The 16201-nt window shown below is 37.9% G+C and overlaps 1 protein-coding gene across 1 annotated transcript in view; it reads left to right on the top strand.

The window, feature by feature from the left end:
• Positions 1 to 1033: 1033 nt before the first annotated feature.
• The window catches only part of TH (tyrosine hydroxylase), a gene marked incomplete at both ends in the record, with an annotated part of 28738 nt that continues 13570 nt past the window's right edge, over positions 1034 to 16201 (top strand). Inside the window, 3 exons of the mRNA XM_083348473.1 lie at positions 1034 to 1123; positions 8457 to 8663; positions 13154 to 13328. Of these exons, the coding sequence (XP_083204599.1) occupies positions 1034 to 1123; positions 8457 to 8663; positions 13154 to 13328 (472 nt within the window). The remainder of the gene's footprint in view (positions 1124 to 8456; positions 8664 to 13153; positions 13329 to 16201) is intronic.

The raw sequence follows: 16201 nt of genomic DNA on the forward strand, positions 1-16201 counted from the left end.
TATTAATTTATTCTGGAGAATTTTAAGCCTGCTTTGAAATGATTGATCAGGCAACGATCATAAATTTAAAAACCACAGAGGCTTTCCGGGATGTAGAAGGTCTATAAACACAGCTCCCAGTTCACCCTGCTGAGGATGTTGAGGATGTTAACATGGAGAGTAGTTTTATTAATGTTTGTGAACCTTGAAATTTAAGTCAAGCCTCTTTATTCTGATAGAACCTCACCCTCTGTATATACATGATGCTTGAGTATCATGTAGGTGGGAGAACAGAACAGTTACAGAATAAAGCCACTATTTCCATGTTAGTGGATATACTCAATGCAGGTAAGTCCCAAGTAGTGGATATACTCAATGCAGGTAAGTCCCAAGTGTGAATCCCCAAAGGCTTGCCTTTTGTGGCTGTCTAGCATTTGCTGTTTGTAGCTGTTTAGCATTTGCTGTGGAAGATCAGAAACCTTTTGCTCCTTGGGTTTTAGACAAATGTTCCATTCTTCTGACCTGACAATTTGCCCCCAAAGTTCTCCACCAAACTCTTAATAATTTCAGACCCAGGTCCCAAATCCTCTTTCTATCCTCTTTAACCGCATGACTCAACTCACGCAACCACAAAATGTTGCTCTTATTTATTTTCACCTCTTTACGTATTGCTTGGCGAGGCTAATACAATCACATTTATCAAAGGCAGACTGCGGGACAATTGACTGAGAATGTTCAGCGTGCATATGACTGGAGGAAGCTGTAGTAAAAACCCAGGGTGAATAACTGAGCAAATACTTTGGGTACCAGGGAGTCAACGGTGAGTTTGCAGGAGCTGGGTGCCTGTCATCTTTGTGGCAATTACATTTAATGGGACACAAGTGTTTTCTTCCTCTGCATCTCTTCCCTCCTCCTCTTTTCTCTCCCTGAGGCTGAAGGGAGGGAGGTGGACAGAGGGGGATCAGAGAGGGTCTTTGACGTCAGACATGCCCTATAAAAACCCAGAATAAGAAGGGAAAACAGTGCTGGAAGCTAAGCCAGTTCATCAGCAAGGATGCCAACCCCAAATGCCTCCAGTTCTTCAGCCAAAGGCTTCCGGCGGGCAGTATCAGAGCTGGACTCCAAACAAGCCGAGGCCATCATGGTAAGCAAAGATGCTCTCAGCCATCCCTGGGATGAGATGTTGATTTGCAGAGAGAGACAGACGTAGGGAAGGAAGAGAAACCAACTTTGTATCATGAGCATCAATCTATTGTGGGAGAATGCCAAAGCTAGGCAGATCGGTCCTTAGAAATGTTGGCGCTAATGATTAGTACCAAAAAGTAATGCAGTTGCCCAGAAGAAGTATGCTATTTATATAAGAATAAGTGAAGCAATAAGGAAAAAATATTTTATAAAATGGCAAAAATGTGGAATCACGTAACAGCCAGGCTAAAACTAGAACAATGACAAAGAGCTTTCTTCTATTACTGTATGGCTTGAATTGCTTTGCATGTCTTATTGTTGCCTAGCACTGGAATTTTACAATATTTTAGTTTAGTAGAAATTTGGTGTGGTTATATGCCTTGCTTTATTTGCATGAGAGAATAGTGATTCGTATCCAATGGCAAATTGCTAATTACCTTCTTTGTTAACACTTGAACCTCAGTTCAGTTCGGCATTTTTCCTTGCTGCAGTATCTGAGTTAAGTCTGCACTTTGCCACTAGTAGATATGCACAGAGGGAAGGTTATAACTCCCCACAAGACTTGATGTAACTGTATCAGACTGTATTAAAGTTTTATAGATATTGCTAACTGTAACTTTATGTATGTGGCCATTGCATTTGTAACACCAAAGGTAATTTTCTTTACCTTTTTAATTTACTTATATTTTTGACTGCCTGTCATCAAGTACATTTGGATCAAATACTGCATATATGTGTGTGAACCAACCTTCTGAATATTCTGGTTCATTAACCTGGAATGTTTATGAAGGTGTCAGATAAACTACTCCAGCATAGCAGCTTTAGCATAAAACACCATTTTAATTTTAATTTTTAATTTAATTTTAATTCCATTTATATCCCGCCCTTCTCCGAAGACTCAGGGCGGCTTACAAGCTTAGCATTGATCACATTTCTCTTGCTTTCTTGGTTACATTTCCAGAGAGCATCAGTCTATAGCAAAATATACTTTGTTCCTACATTGCAGACCCGATGAAAATTGCCCCATCTTCCAAGAAACTGCATTTCACCACAGGAAAGAATCTGTACTTGATGCCAACAAAATCTTGCACTGTGCAGCAAATTACTGTGAGAATTATTTGTGTAGGAAGAAAGGATTAAGGCTCCACCCTTCACGGTCCTGAAATAAAGTGCTTATCATGGTTATTCTTTAGAAACAACCACAAAATATAATGTAATTAGGCAACCAATGTTAGTATCTGAAGGACAATCTGTTTGTTGAAATAATTCTGGTTCTCTTTGGGTTAACAGTTGCATATTTACTCTAGATGTACACTACTATTGATTTTAAATAGTAATTTCACTTCATGGAAGAAAAGTTTGTTGATTGGCTCAATGTGTTAAGTTCTACAGGTAACAGTGCTTTATGCAGTTTTCAGCAGAAATCATACGTTCTCCTATAGTACATTTTTTTCAATTAATTAGTAAGAGACCTTAATCAAAATTGTCTATGAAACTAAATTAATGTGCCTGAGAAGGAGTTTTTAAATTTGTTTTTGTTAAAAGCAATGGAATGCTTGCCGTAAACTTATTTTTAAGTCCAAGAGAAGTTTTCATAGCAGTTTTCATTACAACAAAGATATCTGGGGGGAGCAGAAGGAGAGGCAGGGAGTCAACATTGCAAAACATCTAGAACTAGGTTAGCAGAAGTGATCTTAAAACAGCTTTTTGGATAACTTTTTAAAGGATTTTTTTTTTACAAGAGAATGGTAGGAAAGAAATTGTAAACAACATTTCAGTTACATTTAAATAAAAGATCTTAGTTTCTTTACTGCCACTTCCCTAAAAAAGCATATTGCAGTTCTGATTTCATGCTACTTTTAAAAATATATAAAGAAAAATCATAATCAATTATTATTTTATATTTAGGGATGAGGAAGGAGTTAATATCAGGGTAGGAGGATTTGTTTCAAGGATGTTGCAATAAAACATTGGCTGTATTAAACAATTCAGGTGAAATTCCAGCAGATGCATTTGTGCAACACTAAACTTGTTAACCTAGGTTAACCTGGATCTTGTTTTTATTTCTTGTGGTATAACACATTTTATGAATCTAGCCCATTCAATTAGTTTATGGCTGACTATGCTGTGTAAATCCACAACATGGATTTAATTCAGTAACCAGCTAAACATATTGTATAAATGCAGCTATTTAGTTACATATCTAATTCATTCAACTTTCAGAAGTTAGAAATTCTTGGTATTTTGTACAGCTTCTTATTTTTTTTCCTTTTATGTTATACTGAATGCTACTTATCTTTGACATCATTTTTTTCTTTTTTGTTATCACCAGCATTAAAAAAAATTTGAAAAGATAGAGAAATAGAGAATCTGAAACAGAAATCAATAGATATTCCTCCAAGGAGATCAGTTGATGAACAAGGGAAATCCCAACGCAAGCCTCACAACAACCCTTTGAAGCAGTAAAGCAAGTGCATTTGATTTTTAAAATCTCCCCACTTTGTGAACTGGAATTGTGGTACACAGTACCTGTTGAACTGATACAGCTATAGCCAGTTTCATTCAGCTTTGATTCAAAGTGTCTCTCTTTGGGTGGGGGACACCCAAAGTCAGTTTTGACTACTGGACTAAATCCCTGCAGTTTTCCTGCTTGCCTGCTTCCTAAGATTGAGAGAGGGAGAACAAACCCAGATCACCCAGCTGGCACTGTATCTAAACTAGGACTAGAACTCATGGCCTCTCAATTTCTAGCCTGGTGTCTTAACCACTACACCAAAGTGGCTCTCTAGCCCTGCAAAATGTTTGCTCATTTTAACTTTGTACTGGTTTGGGCTAATGCACAGTCCTTAGAATTTTGCTTAGAGCAGGAATAAGCAAGGTGGAACCGTCGGTGTCTTTTGGTTCTCAGCTTCTGTTGACTTCAGCCAGTGAGGTCAGTCATAGATGATTGCAAAAACTCTGGTCCAAAACATCAGAAGGCTCCCTAAATTGCTTTCTTCTGATTTAGGGCCACAAAGGTGATACTGACTTTGTTTTGCTTTCTCTGTCTGCAGTCAGGAAATACATTTTGCAAGATCAGTCAAATGCCAGGCAAATGCCACCCTGCCACCCCAATAGTGATGTTCACTGTTGCCTTTGTGCAAAGAATGGAGCTCAATTCTCATGCACAAGCAAAGATATAAAATCCTGTCCCACCAGTCATTAGAGGGCAGGTTCCAAGGTTTACTCACATGTAAAGCTAGCCAAATAACTCTTAGATATAAGCAGTCTAGATTCACTGCTTTGTAAAACACAGGTTTTTGGGTTTGTTTTTTTTACTGAGCAGATGCAAGCGCATTGTTTGAAATCATATTAAAAAAAGGAGGCTTAAAGCTACCATATTTATCTTTAATTTCTTTTGCCTGAATAGGAATAGGAAAGTAATGCTACGCAATAAGGTAGAAAGGTCTTTTGGCCCCAGATGGCTATTGCATGACCCATAATGAAACACCGGCTTGAAATCACAGTTTTAAAAAGCACTAATAGGAATAAAACCTGACACTTTCAGCTTTCATTATCCTGTCTCCTGTATTTAATGTAGCAGGTTACATTTCAAATAAGGTTAACTTATGTCTGATAAGCAGTGTTGTACGAAATTGTGACCCCCCCTGTTTTTTTCCCCTGGAAATAAAAGCAAACGTCATCACCAATCTTCCTCAATAGAAAAAACATCATCTGTTCAGTGCTGGTGAAAATTTTTTAAACTGTAGTAACTGATACCTTCTGTTCAAAGAGAGGTAGAAGATGAGTGTATCCTATTTCTCACAGATGAAAAGAAGCAAGTTTTTATGAGACATTCTGCCTATAGCTTGGATTTAAATAAGCACATCAAGTTAAATAACTAAAGCAGCGTCACCATAAAACCAACCAAAAGTCCACAGTCCTACATAGGAGTTTTTCCTCAACCTAATATTGTCTAGATAATTTAGGATTGCAATTTGTAGAACAACCAATCATTTGGAGCCAATAGGATTCTAGGAATTTGGAGGATACTAGGGTTGGGAATAGCAGACATTACTTGTAATATTATACAAATGGATGTTATACAAAAAAATCAACGGGGTTTTTTAATACATGGATATAATTCAGATTAGACAATGTCATCACAGTTAAGAGTATATGCTTATAAATGTTCATTCAAAAGTAAATTCTACAAATAGCATTAGTTCTAGGTAAGTACATATATATTATGTTCACATTGTTTCCATGTCTTCTTTCACCAATTCCCTTGAACGCATCTTTTTTTTTTAAATTCCATTTATATCCCGCCCTTCTCTGAAGACTCAGGGCGGCTTACAAGTTTAGCAGTAGCCTTCATTCTATGTATATGCCTGCTTATTAGGGCTTTCACACACACCCCAAGCGGCATTATTACAAAGTCAGCTTAATTGCCCCCAACAATCTGGGTCCTCGTTTTACCTACCTGGGAAGGATGGAAGGCTGAGTCAACCTTGAGCCTGGTGGGATGCGAACCTGCACTAATTGCAGGCAGCTGGTGTTACTTAAGGAGGCATTAGCCCACTGCTCCACCAAGGCTCTTCTACATCAATTTCAGATGTTGGTGTGAGGTTAGTGAGGAGCATTCCCATTTTATGTGCACTATCACATTGACCTTCCATATCTTCATATTTTCTGGCTGAGTTGTTCTACAATATCAACTACAACTATCAACTATCCAGCTCAGACAGTTCATCCACCAATAGTGAAGCTGGTTGAGGATTTTAGGGATTAAAATCAATCCAATATATACAGCATGAGGTTGGGGAGGAAAATATTATATGATAGAAAAGAAGCAAATCAGCATGGGAGTGAGTAATGAACCTCTAAATCACTGTTTAATACTATCATTACATATTGAAGTGCATTCAAATGCTTTATATCTGCCTTTTGATCTTTTTTTTTTCTTCCATTCATCGGTGTCTGATTCTCAGAGACTGTCCGGATATGTCCCTGCAGTTTTCTTTACAAGATTTTTCAGAAGTAGTTTGCTATTGCGTACTTCCTAAGGCTGAGATAGATCGACCAGCCAAAGGTCATCCAGCTGGCTTTGCCTAAGGCAGGACTTACAATCTCTCCAGTTTCTAGCAACATTGGAAACTGGGTCTCATTTTTATCTCCATCAGCTTTTTAACACATCTCATAGTTACTCAGCTGGCATGCTTTCTAATTAATACCTCCAGTTTGCAAATAACATCATATTAGTGATAAGCTTGGCAAAAGTCTTTTTTCTGGAAAAACTGGCAATCATGGGTTGGATATGCTTTTGAACAGATAAAGCTGCTGTTTATGCCTTTGTGCTCTCCTTTCACTATTATTATTGCTCCCAGATGTGCAAAAATTCCTTCTAATGTTTTGAAAACAATGAGAGATGGGAGTGGGAAGCAAACAATTGAGAATGCTTACAGGCAATTATCTCAAAATCCCACTCTGTCCTTTTTTCCATAAAACTCTCAAAAGCAAAGACATAAACCAAGAAAATCTCAACTTACCAAGGGGAGTCTTATGGACCATTGTCCACCCTAAACGGACAAGTGCAAAGTTCCCTTTTTCAAAAGGCAGCCTTTAGAGTCGCATTGATGCACTGAGTCCTTTCTTCTAACATTCGGCTCTTCCTCTGCATGCTGCTTGATGTCAGCGGTGGCTGATTAAATGTGAGATTAAGGTTTTTGCTCTTTATGCCTCCCTAAACCAGGGCAATGCAGAGATTTACTACTAGAAAAAAAAACCTGCTTTATCAAAAGGAAATATTTTATTGATGCCCACCTCTCCATTTGGGGCAAACTCTTATAAAGCTGCTGCTTTATAATTTGTTAATAATTAGCAAAAAGATTGAAAACAACAGCTTATTGCTTTCAACATCAATATCAGCATGCTAAGTAAACTGATTGCCATTGTCAATTTTACAACCTGAAATAATTTAACATTCTGTATATTTCAGAAATGATTTTTAATGCATAGTGTAGTCCAGGTATCATTTATTTATTTGTTATAACATTTGCATTCTGCCAACTCAACTTAACAGTTCACATAAATTCACCACAATAATTGTTGTTGTTGTTGTTGTAAGCTGTGAAGACGTGTCCATCGTGACCCCATGGACAATGTTCCTCCAGGCCTTCCTGTCCTCTACCATCTTCTGGAGTCCATTTAGGCTCACGCCTACTGCTTCAGTGACTCCATTCAGCCACCTCATTCTCTGTCGTCCCTTTCTTCTCTTGCCCTCAACCACAATAATAACAAAACATAATAAGTTTGATACAGATATATTACAGTTGTGATAAATAATTATCCATCCTCCCTACCCAGCACCTAACTCAGCAATATTAAAAACGAAATGCTCTTCAAAACAATTCAATCTTTACTACCTTCTGAAAAAGCATAATAGACAATGCCATCCAAATAAAAAGTGTTCCTTTCCATTGTGATGGAGCATATATTGAAAATATAGTTTTCTGCTCCCCATCCCTCAATATTGTATAGGGGGGAATCTTCAGAATCCCTCTTGGGGAAGCACACATGAGATGAGTTGGCATTACTCAAAGGAGACAGTCCTATTGATTCATATCTGTGGGTGGAGGTGTGCATATATATATGGAGGATATATATCCTCCAGATAGGATGGCAACTAGCACACTAACCAAAGATGGACAATCTTTCCAATAGTGGCCTCCATTTGTCCATCTTGTAGCAGATGTGAGCCTAGAATGACCCCTAAGATATCAAATTGCTCCTTCAGAGGGAATAGTATCCCATCTAGTGTGATCACTGTAGTCAGTCAAGAATCTGATGGCTTCCTGATAAACAATATCTCTGTTTAGCCAGAATTTAAGTTCATCTTATTCCCCTATCCTCAATCCCTTACTGCCTCCAGACAGTGAGTCAAGACATCAACAGCTTCTCTGACCCAACTTCAGGTAATGAGTCATACTTGGATATCAGATGTTGTCATCTCAAGCTCCCTCATATAGATATTAAAGCTCCGTCATAAAGATATTAAACAGTAAAGATGGGAATATGACTGAGAAAGGTTCTTCTCTCCCCATATCATGATTGAAACATCATAACTATAGGAATGAAATTGCTGAAACAAGTGTTCAACTCCTAACATAGCATATTATCTAGGAGCATACCAGAAGGATAATTAATAGTTACATTTGGGCTAGATGAAGCATCACTTATTCATATATTGCATAGAGATGAGAACCGTTTTCCATGGTTGTGTTGAATTTTCTTTCCTTGTGCTCTTTGCCCAGTCTCCACAATTCATAGGTAGACGTCAGAGTCTTATTGAAGATGCCAGAAAGGAGAGAGAAGCTGCTGCAGCTGCTGCGTCTGAAGCTGCTGAATTAACTGAGACGATCATCTTTGATGAGAAGGATGGGATAGCTGTATTGAATCTTCTGTTCACACTTAAAGGAGGGAAGACTTCCCTCCCATCGCGTGCCCTTAAAGTCTTCGAGGTGAGGAGACAGGATTGACTTTTATGCTCAGTTGGGGTAGGCAAATGTTTTCAATGAGTCAGGAGGCACAATGCTCCATAGGAAACACTTTGAAGATACAAAAGGGGGCAGGGACAGAGCTATTACTCTAAGGACAAAGACATTTCCCTCACCAAGTGGTTGCAAGTAAAGCAGTAATGTGTGTGTGTGTGTGTGTGTGTGTGTGTGTGTGTGTGTGTGTGAAAGAGAGATAGAGAAAGGTGAGATAGGAAAAGAAACAAGAAAGAAAAGGGTACATTATTCCAGTTTAAGATTCTGAGAGTGACTTTTAAGAGGAGAATTGAAATTAGAAAACTTTCATGGATTGTATGTCCTATTTTAAGTAGTCAGACACAGCTCTGGTGGAATTTTTCAACATTTACTAGATTAGACTTCTGAATGGATACATTCAGAGATACCAGTTCCTTAGTAGGATGTATTGGATGCTTCCCCCCCCCAGTATTTACCTGCTTTCCTGTTCAGCCAGAATTGGGTTTGCAAACAGATTCTTTCTAATATTGGTCAGGTTAGAAGCCAACGTTATAATAACAAATAACGATAGGAACCAGGAACCCAGAAATTACCATCTGTCTTTTTTTTAAACAGGCTATTCCAAAAGCAAAAATAATTACAGAGCACAAGATTAAATGGGAAAATGTTTAAACAAACTGAAAAGAAAACTGAAGTACTAAAATGTGAGCTCAGTATCTTTAAGGCAAACCAAGCTAATCCAGAGATGGAGAGAATTTAGTTACTCTTTCCATAATTCCTATGAAAGCTCAGAAATGTTGCAGGAAGTATATATGATAAGGCCCAAAGGTAATTTGTTATGTCTTTCAGTATTCATTTTTTAAAAAATAAATAAAATATTTGTGTGTATATATATGTATACACAAATGGGCATGAAAATGATTTTGCAGTCAGTTGAATAAGATTAATAATAGCAATCCAAAAGAGTGCAAAGATTTGTGAGACTAAAGGACATTTCTCTGAAGATCACTGAGATCCTTCAAGAGAGATTTTCAGGACTGCAAAGTGCTTTTGGTCGGTCATGAAGTGGTGTGTAAAGAAAGTAAACACCAATGCACACCAGGCTTCCACAGTGAAAGATTCATTTCTCCGACCCCCTCTGGCACTGCAGGTAGAAGATATGAAAACAGATGGGTGTAATGACATTTGCCTGTTGATGAAAAAGGCAGTGGGCAGCCTCGTTTCCCTCTGCTGTTTTACATTACATACAACTAAAGCAAGTGTAATGCAATCAGATCTGTCAGATTAATGCTGAGGTATTGATTGTTCTACATCCCACGTTCAAACAATGCATCTACAAAACCTGGAGCTAAATTGAATTTATTCGTGACATTGCTTTCTCTTCCCTTGGTCTATCTCTGATTAAGTAAAAATGGCAGCCTTTCCCTTATTGCATCTCAGAGAAGGAACTAATTTAACTCTTGAAGAAGTACAAGCAAAAGCCTGGTTATTAGGATTAGACGTGGAAGTATGAGCAGGAATTTTGCACAGATGAGAATGTGTGGCATAATTGAAATGTAACATCTATGGCAGAAGCAGGCAGACTTCAGATTTTGATACACCAGTTAGAGATGAATTCCCTGATGGAGGCTCATGTAGGAAGACATACTGTATTCTAACAATTAAGGAAAGTTGTGAGATATACTCAATCCAGGAATTTGCAGCCAATAAACAGAAGCAAGTTCATAAATCTTTTCATACAAATCAATCCTTGTTTTACCCTAAGTATCTGTTTTTAACAACCCGGTGGATATTTTGGGTGTGCGGAGGTTTATTTATTTATTTATTTATTTATTTATTTATTTATTTATTTATTTATTTAATTTATATACCGCCCTTCTCTCAAGAGACTCAGGGCGGTTAACAGGGCAATATGTAAAAGACAAATACAAAAGTTAAAATTATTAAAACATGATTAAACAATGCCCATAGTACAAATTTAAAATTAAAGTCATAATAGCAAACCCACCCCATCCCATCAGGCCAGGCCCGCTTCCTTAAAGAGATGGGTTTTAAGGTCGCGCCGGAAGGAGCGGAGGTCGGGCGCCATCCGGAGCTCTACCGGAAGATGGTTCCATAAGTCCGGTGCACCCACAGAGAACGCTCTCCCCCTGGGGGCCACCAGTCGACATTCTTTGACCGGCGGCACCCTGAGGAGGCCCTCTCTGTGGGAGCGTACTGGGCAGAGGGAAGTTGATGCCGGCTGCAGGTGCTCCCCAAGGTATTCTGGACCCATGCCATGGAGGGCTTTGTAGGTCATTACCAACACCTTGAACCTCACCCGGAAGACAACTGGCAACCAATGCAGCTCACGGAGCAAAGGTGTAACACGGGAGTATCGGGAGACCCCCGACACAACTCTCGCGGCTGCATTCTGTGCAGCTGGAGCCTCCGAGTGGTCTTCAAGGGTAGCCCCATGTAGAGAGCGTTGCAGTAATCAAGACGAGAGGTCACGAGCGCATGAGTGACTGTGCGCAAGGCATCCCGGTCTAGATAGGGCCGCAACTGGCGCACCAGGCGAACCTGGGCGAACGCCCCCCTAGTTACAGCTACAATATGGTCTTCTAAAGAGAGCTGTGAATCTAGGAGGACTCCCAAGTTGCGAGCCCTATCTACAGGAGGTAATGACTCACCCCCCATAATGAGGGGTGGGATATCCTGTAGATCTGCCTGTAGATCTTTCAGGAGTGAAGATGTGGAAAGCTTGCTTATTTCCTTATCCATTTCACCCAGAGATTAATTTTAGTCTTAATGAAGTACTTTTTTAAAAAAAAATGAGAGGACTGTAGAACAGCATGTAGAGCTGTTTAAACATTTCTCCTCCTTCCAGTGTGCCTTTCCTGGAAAAAGATGTTTATACAGGAGTTGTGCCAATCAAGGGGTTCAAACCAGAATTTCCAGAATGAATTTGTCTTAAAAATCAAAGCACTTCTCTTGATATTTTACATTCAGCACCTTGGCCAGAGCATAGTGCTCAGCTATTCAAAAACTACATGGAAAATGTTTCAGCTGTCTTAAAAATACCCAGGTTTCAGTTTATCTTGACATGCTTGTAATGATGCGATATAATTGCATTAATAGTGTTTTAATAAAAGTAGCATCACTACACTATGTCATTCATCCTCCTCCAATAGCTTTAGCTATTCTCAAACTGCGTCACCAGTGTTACAAGAATCTTTTGTCTAGCTAGCACATCTTTATTCTCATAGTGCAACTAGGATAGCGGTGGGCTAAAACTATTGTGTTCATAATGGTAATGCATTTTGTACTGGACTTTTGTAGCCTATAGCTTCTAGTTGTTATGAAATAATAGTTTCCACAAATGATGTATCTGTTGACTTGGAAATTCTTCAGAAGTTATCTTGATGAGTCTAATTGCAGTATTTCAGACAGTTGACTGGCCAGTATTTATTTATATGTGTGTATAGGTAATCCTTACTTTATCAACTATGACTGACAATTCCATTGCTAAGTGATGGAGTTGTAAAATGAAATGTGTCTCTGTGCCCAACTTATGACATCAGTTCCAACTATGATTGTTAGTGAATCCTATGTGGTAATTAAGTGCAATGACACTTGACCTCAACTTGCAACTTCCTGCTGGCTTCCCCATTGACTTTTCTTGTTGGAAGTCAGCTGTGAAGCTTGAAAATGGTGATCATGTGATCTGGAATATTGCAATTGTTTAAATGTGTGCTGGCTGCCAAGAGCCCAAATTGTAATCATGGGACTGCAGGGAAGTTGCAGTGGCAACTTTGAGAATCAATTGTAAATCTCTTTTTTCAGCACGATTATAACTTTGAACGGTCATTGAATGATTGGTTGGTGATCAAGGACTACCTGTAATGAAAGAATGCCTTCCTACAATTGTCTGTTCCACTGTATTTTGAAGTTTCTCTAAACATTTAGCCAAAATACACTTTTGCGATATTCCTACCCATTGGATATAGCCCTGTTTTATAGACTAAGAAGAAGCATGTCTTCCTTATTTGTCCTAAATAAGACAGATTTAATAATAATATATATTGAAGAAACAATGGACCATATATTTAGGCGCTGCAAGATCACATAGTTTGGCCACAAACAACAATGTGACAAAGTAGCAACAATGGTGCATTGGCATATCTCCAGGAAATAAAACTTGTCTGCAAGCAAAAATTGGTGAGACCTGAAATTAGATGAATAATTTAAAAAAATAAAATCAAAATTTGATTACCATCTTCCCTCACTTCTTTCCTTTTTTCTTTTATATTCCTTTTTCCTTTCATTTTTAATACTTTTACTGTATTGGAAGAATTCTAATAAAAATAGTTTTAAAAGATAAATAGCAGTTTACTTAAAGTTTTTTTTTAAATGTAATATTTATTCCTTGCTTTATCTGGGAGGAAACTCCTTATTTCTTTTTTTCTCAGTCACTGTTTCCCTTCTTTCTGTCTCTAAAGACCTTTGAAGCCAAAATTCATCATTTGGAAACAAGGCCCTGTAAGAAAGTACAAGAAGGTTCTCCTGACCTGGAATACTTTGTGCGATGTGAACTCCATTGCTCTGCGCTGAGCACATTCATCAGTTCCCTTAAAAGGGTGTCAGAAGATGTAAGGAGCACCAAAGAAGACAAGTGTAAGAAGGACTTTGTAGCTTATATAATATATTAGGAGCAGGAGATATTGATGTACTGGAATCGCTGATAAAGGAGAGGGGACCCCTCTTGGGGAAATAAAAAGGCATTCCAGGTTAGAGCTGAAGTCAAACCCCTAGGCCACAGGTCTGCAACCCGCAGCTCCCAGTCCTCTGCCATGTGCAGTCCCCCAAAAAAAGTGGGACTAAAAAAGTTCAACCAATCAATTCAAATATGCAGGGTAGGCGCATATCTCGCCTTGGCTCCACTCTTCAGTCAAACCCTGTTCTGCGCATGCGCGCATGTACGCGCATGTGCACACATTTTTTGCGGCTCCCAGTTTTTCCTTTTGTGAGGCAACTGGTTCCGAGTGGCTCTTTCACTGTTTCAGGTTGCTGACCCCTGCCCTAGGCCTATATTTGCCATTTCCCAAGGAAAGCAGACCACCTGACAAGATTCTTGTAATATAGGTGATCAACAATCAAAGTTATTACTTGGGCCTATTCGTGAAGTGGTTCTGGTTTGCTTATGCCTGACAATTTCATAAATCACTTTTCAGGTGCTTTTCATTGCAATCTTCTTTTTTTTACACAAGTTTTATTGATTTTTTAACATTTACATATACATGTATTTGTGAAGCAATACGGTGGTTGGGTAGTCAAAATAACAAATAACAAGTTGTAAATAGTTCAGGTTGCATCAACAGGGATTCCCTCTCTGACTCCCTTAGTTATCACATAGTCAAAATAGTGAAGTTAATACACTTCTAGTTGTAACCTAGTCAATTAACAAAATTTCAATATATACTGCTCAAAAAAATAAAGGGAACACTTAAACAACACAGTGTACTTTTATTTAATAGTAGGATGTCTTATCTTGTGTTCCCTTTATTTTTTTTTTAGCAGTATATTTTCACTAATACATATTAATATCCTGTTTTTAAATTTTATCTAATTGCAATAAAATATTCTAGAATAGCCTATAATATACGAAAGAAAGCTTAATTTTTGGGTAACCCACAATTCCCTATTTCAATAAAGAATAGTACTCTTGTCTACAAAGCTTACATTATTCATTACAAAATGTTCTTATGTTCTGCCATTAAAGTCTATTTTTCATCTTAACAAATCACCAATTATTAGAAAGATATTTTTTGTCTTAACCGTTCAACAATTATTAAACTACTATCTTTTGTATATAAAATTCTAGATTCTATAATATAGTTCAGAATTATATTCTAAAAGCTTACTTTTGTATTCCCTTACAGATCTAAAACCTAAATATAAAATCAGTTATATTTTTTAGAGATTCCCCTTAATCCAGTGAAAAGTATTTTTATACTCTATCTTTTGGAATCCCAAAAAAGAAACAAGTATTTAAATCTTAGATTTTTAAATCTAACTCTTGCCTTCCTTTTGTGCCAATCAGGCTTCCCTTTTGGCGTCTTTAAATTCTCAAATGTATCTCCCTTTCTTCCTATACCACTTATTTGAATCCAGGGAGAGTATCTAAATGTCAGTTTGGCAAGGAAAGTGTCCCCTTTGTAACCATTGAAGTTTTGCTGTAAAAATTCAGTTTTTGATTATTGATATAATATAGTTGTCATCAGATCAGTCATTTATTTTTCTTCTTCCAATTCCATCTGGATTAGGTAGAAAGTAGTAGTAGCTGGTGTTATGGTTGTCATTTGATTAGTTGAATTCTCAATATAATATATTTGAAGGCCTTTAGTGTCTTCACTCTTGCTTTCTTCAGGTGCTATTGCTTTTTGAGTTGTAAGTTTTGTAGTTGACATTGAAATTTGGACTTTAAGATTCTCTGTAGGTTGCATTTGTTGTTCTTTAAAATTTCCTATTTTAGTGTTAGTTTCCACTTCTTCTATTTGCTCTTGGATTATCATTTCCTTATTTAAGGTCAGAATTTGGTTTGGTGGTTTTAAGTTGTCATATTTTTCTTGAGTTTGGCTTTAATTTGCTCTGTCATTGCCAAAATCGTGTCTAGTATCATAATCAAGTGGTGGGATATATTCATCCATTTCATTGTTGTTTACAGCTAAATCTTCCATGGAGGCTATTTTAATAATAGTCAAAGATTATCCACCTCCAAAAGAGTTGTTTTTAGTACCAGGTGTTCCCACACTTATCTTTAAATTCAGTCAGCTCTCACAACAGGAGAAAAAAATACTTGCTGTACCACGTTTCGTGACAAGATGTCATCAATAGCATATAGAATGTAATGTAAAAATTTTCTTTTTCCCCCCAAATTAATATAAAACTTTTGTAGCATTAGTCCAATTTTTTTCCTTAGTTCACAGCTTAGAGAGGAAATAGGGTAGTAGATCCCCACCAAAAATAGGAGCTTTTTAGTAAATACAGATAAAATTACTTAATTTCTTTGCTGAATTACTTGATTTTCTTTAAGGCTTTAAGATTTGTTTCCAGAGTAAATATTCACCGTTTTTTCAAAAAGCGAGGAAATAAATTTTCAGGAAAGTCCCACAGGAAAATAGTTAAGGGAGTAAGAAAGGTAAAGTCTCACCCAGGTCCTCTAGATTGCTTCTTAGTGCTAAGTAGGGCTTTTGGCTTTCGGCAGGGAGCGGCTTAATAATCGGCCATCTTTATGGCCAGTCTCTTCTTCTTTGGGCCAAAGGAGCTGTCCTGGATTCAATCAGAGGGCTGCCACCCTTCCACGATCACAGGGAAGGCCTCCTTGAGGTAGTCACCCCTCCAGAGCGATTTTCGACCCTTTTCAGGGTCCTCCAAAAAAGAAAAAATGGACAGCAGGAAGCAGACTGTTCCTGTGTGTCCAGAAGCGCCGCACGCGCAAACCGGAAGCCACTTTTCATTGCAATCTTCTGATTAGTCAGCAAAACTTA

Source organism: Vipera ursinii (assembly GCF_947247035.1).
Source record: "Vipera ursinii genome assembly, chromosome: 1".
NCBI classification, from domain to species: Eukaryota; Metazoa; Chordata; class Lepidosauria; order Squamata; family Viperidae; genus Vipera; species Vipera ursinii.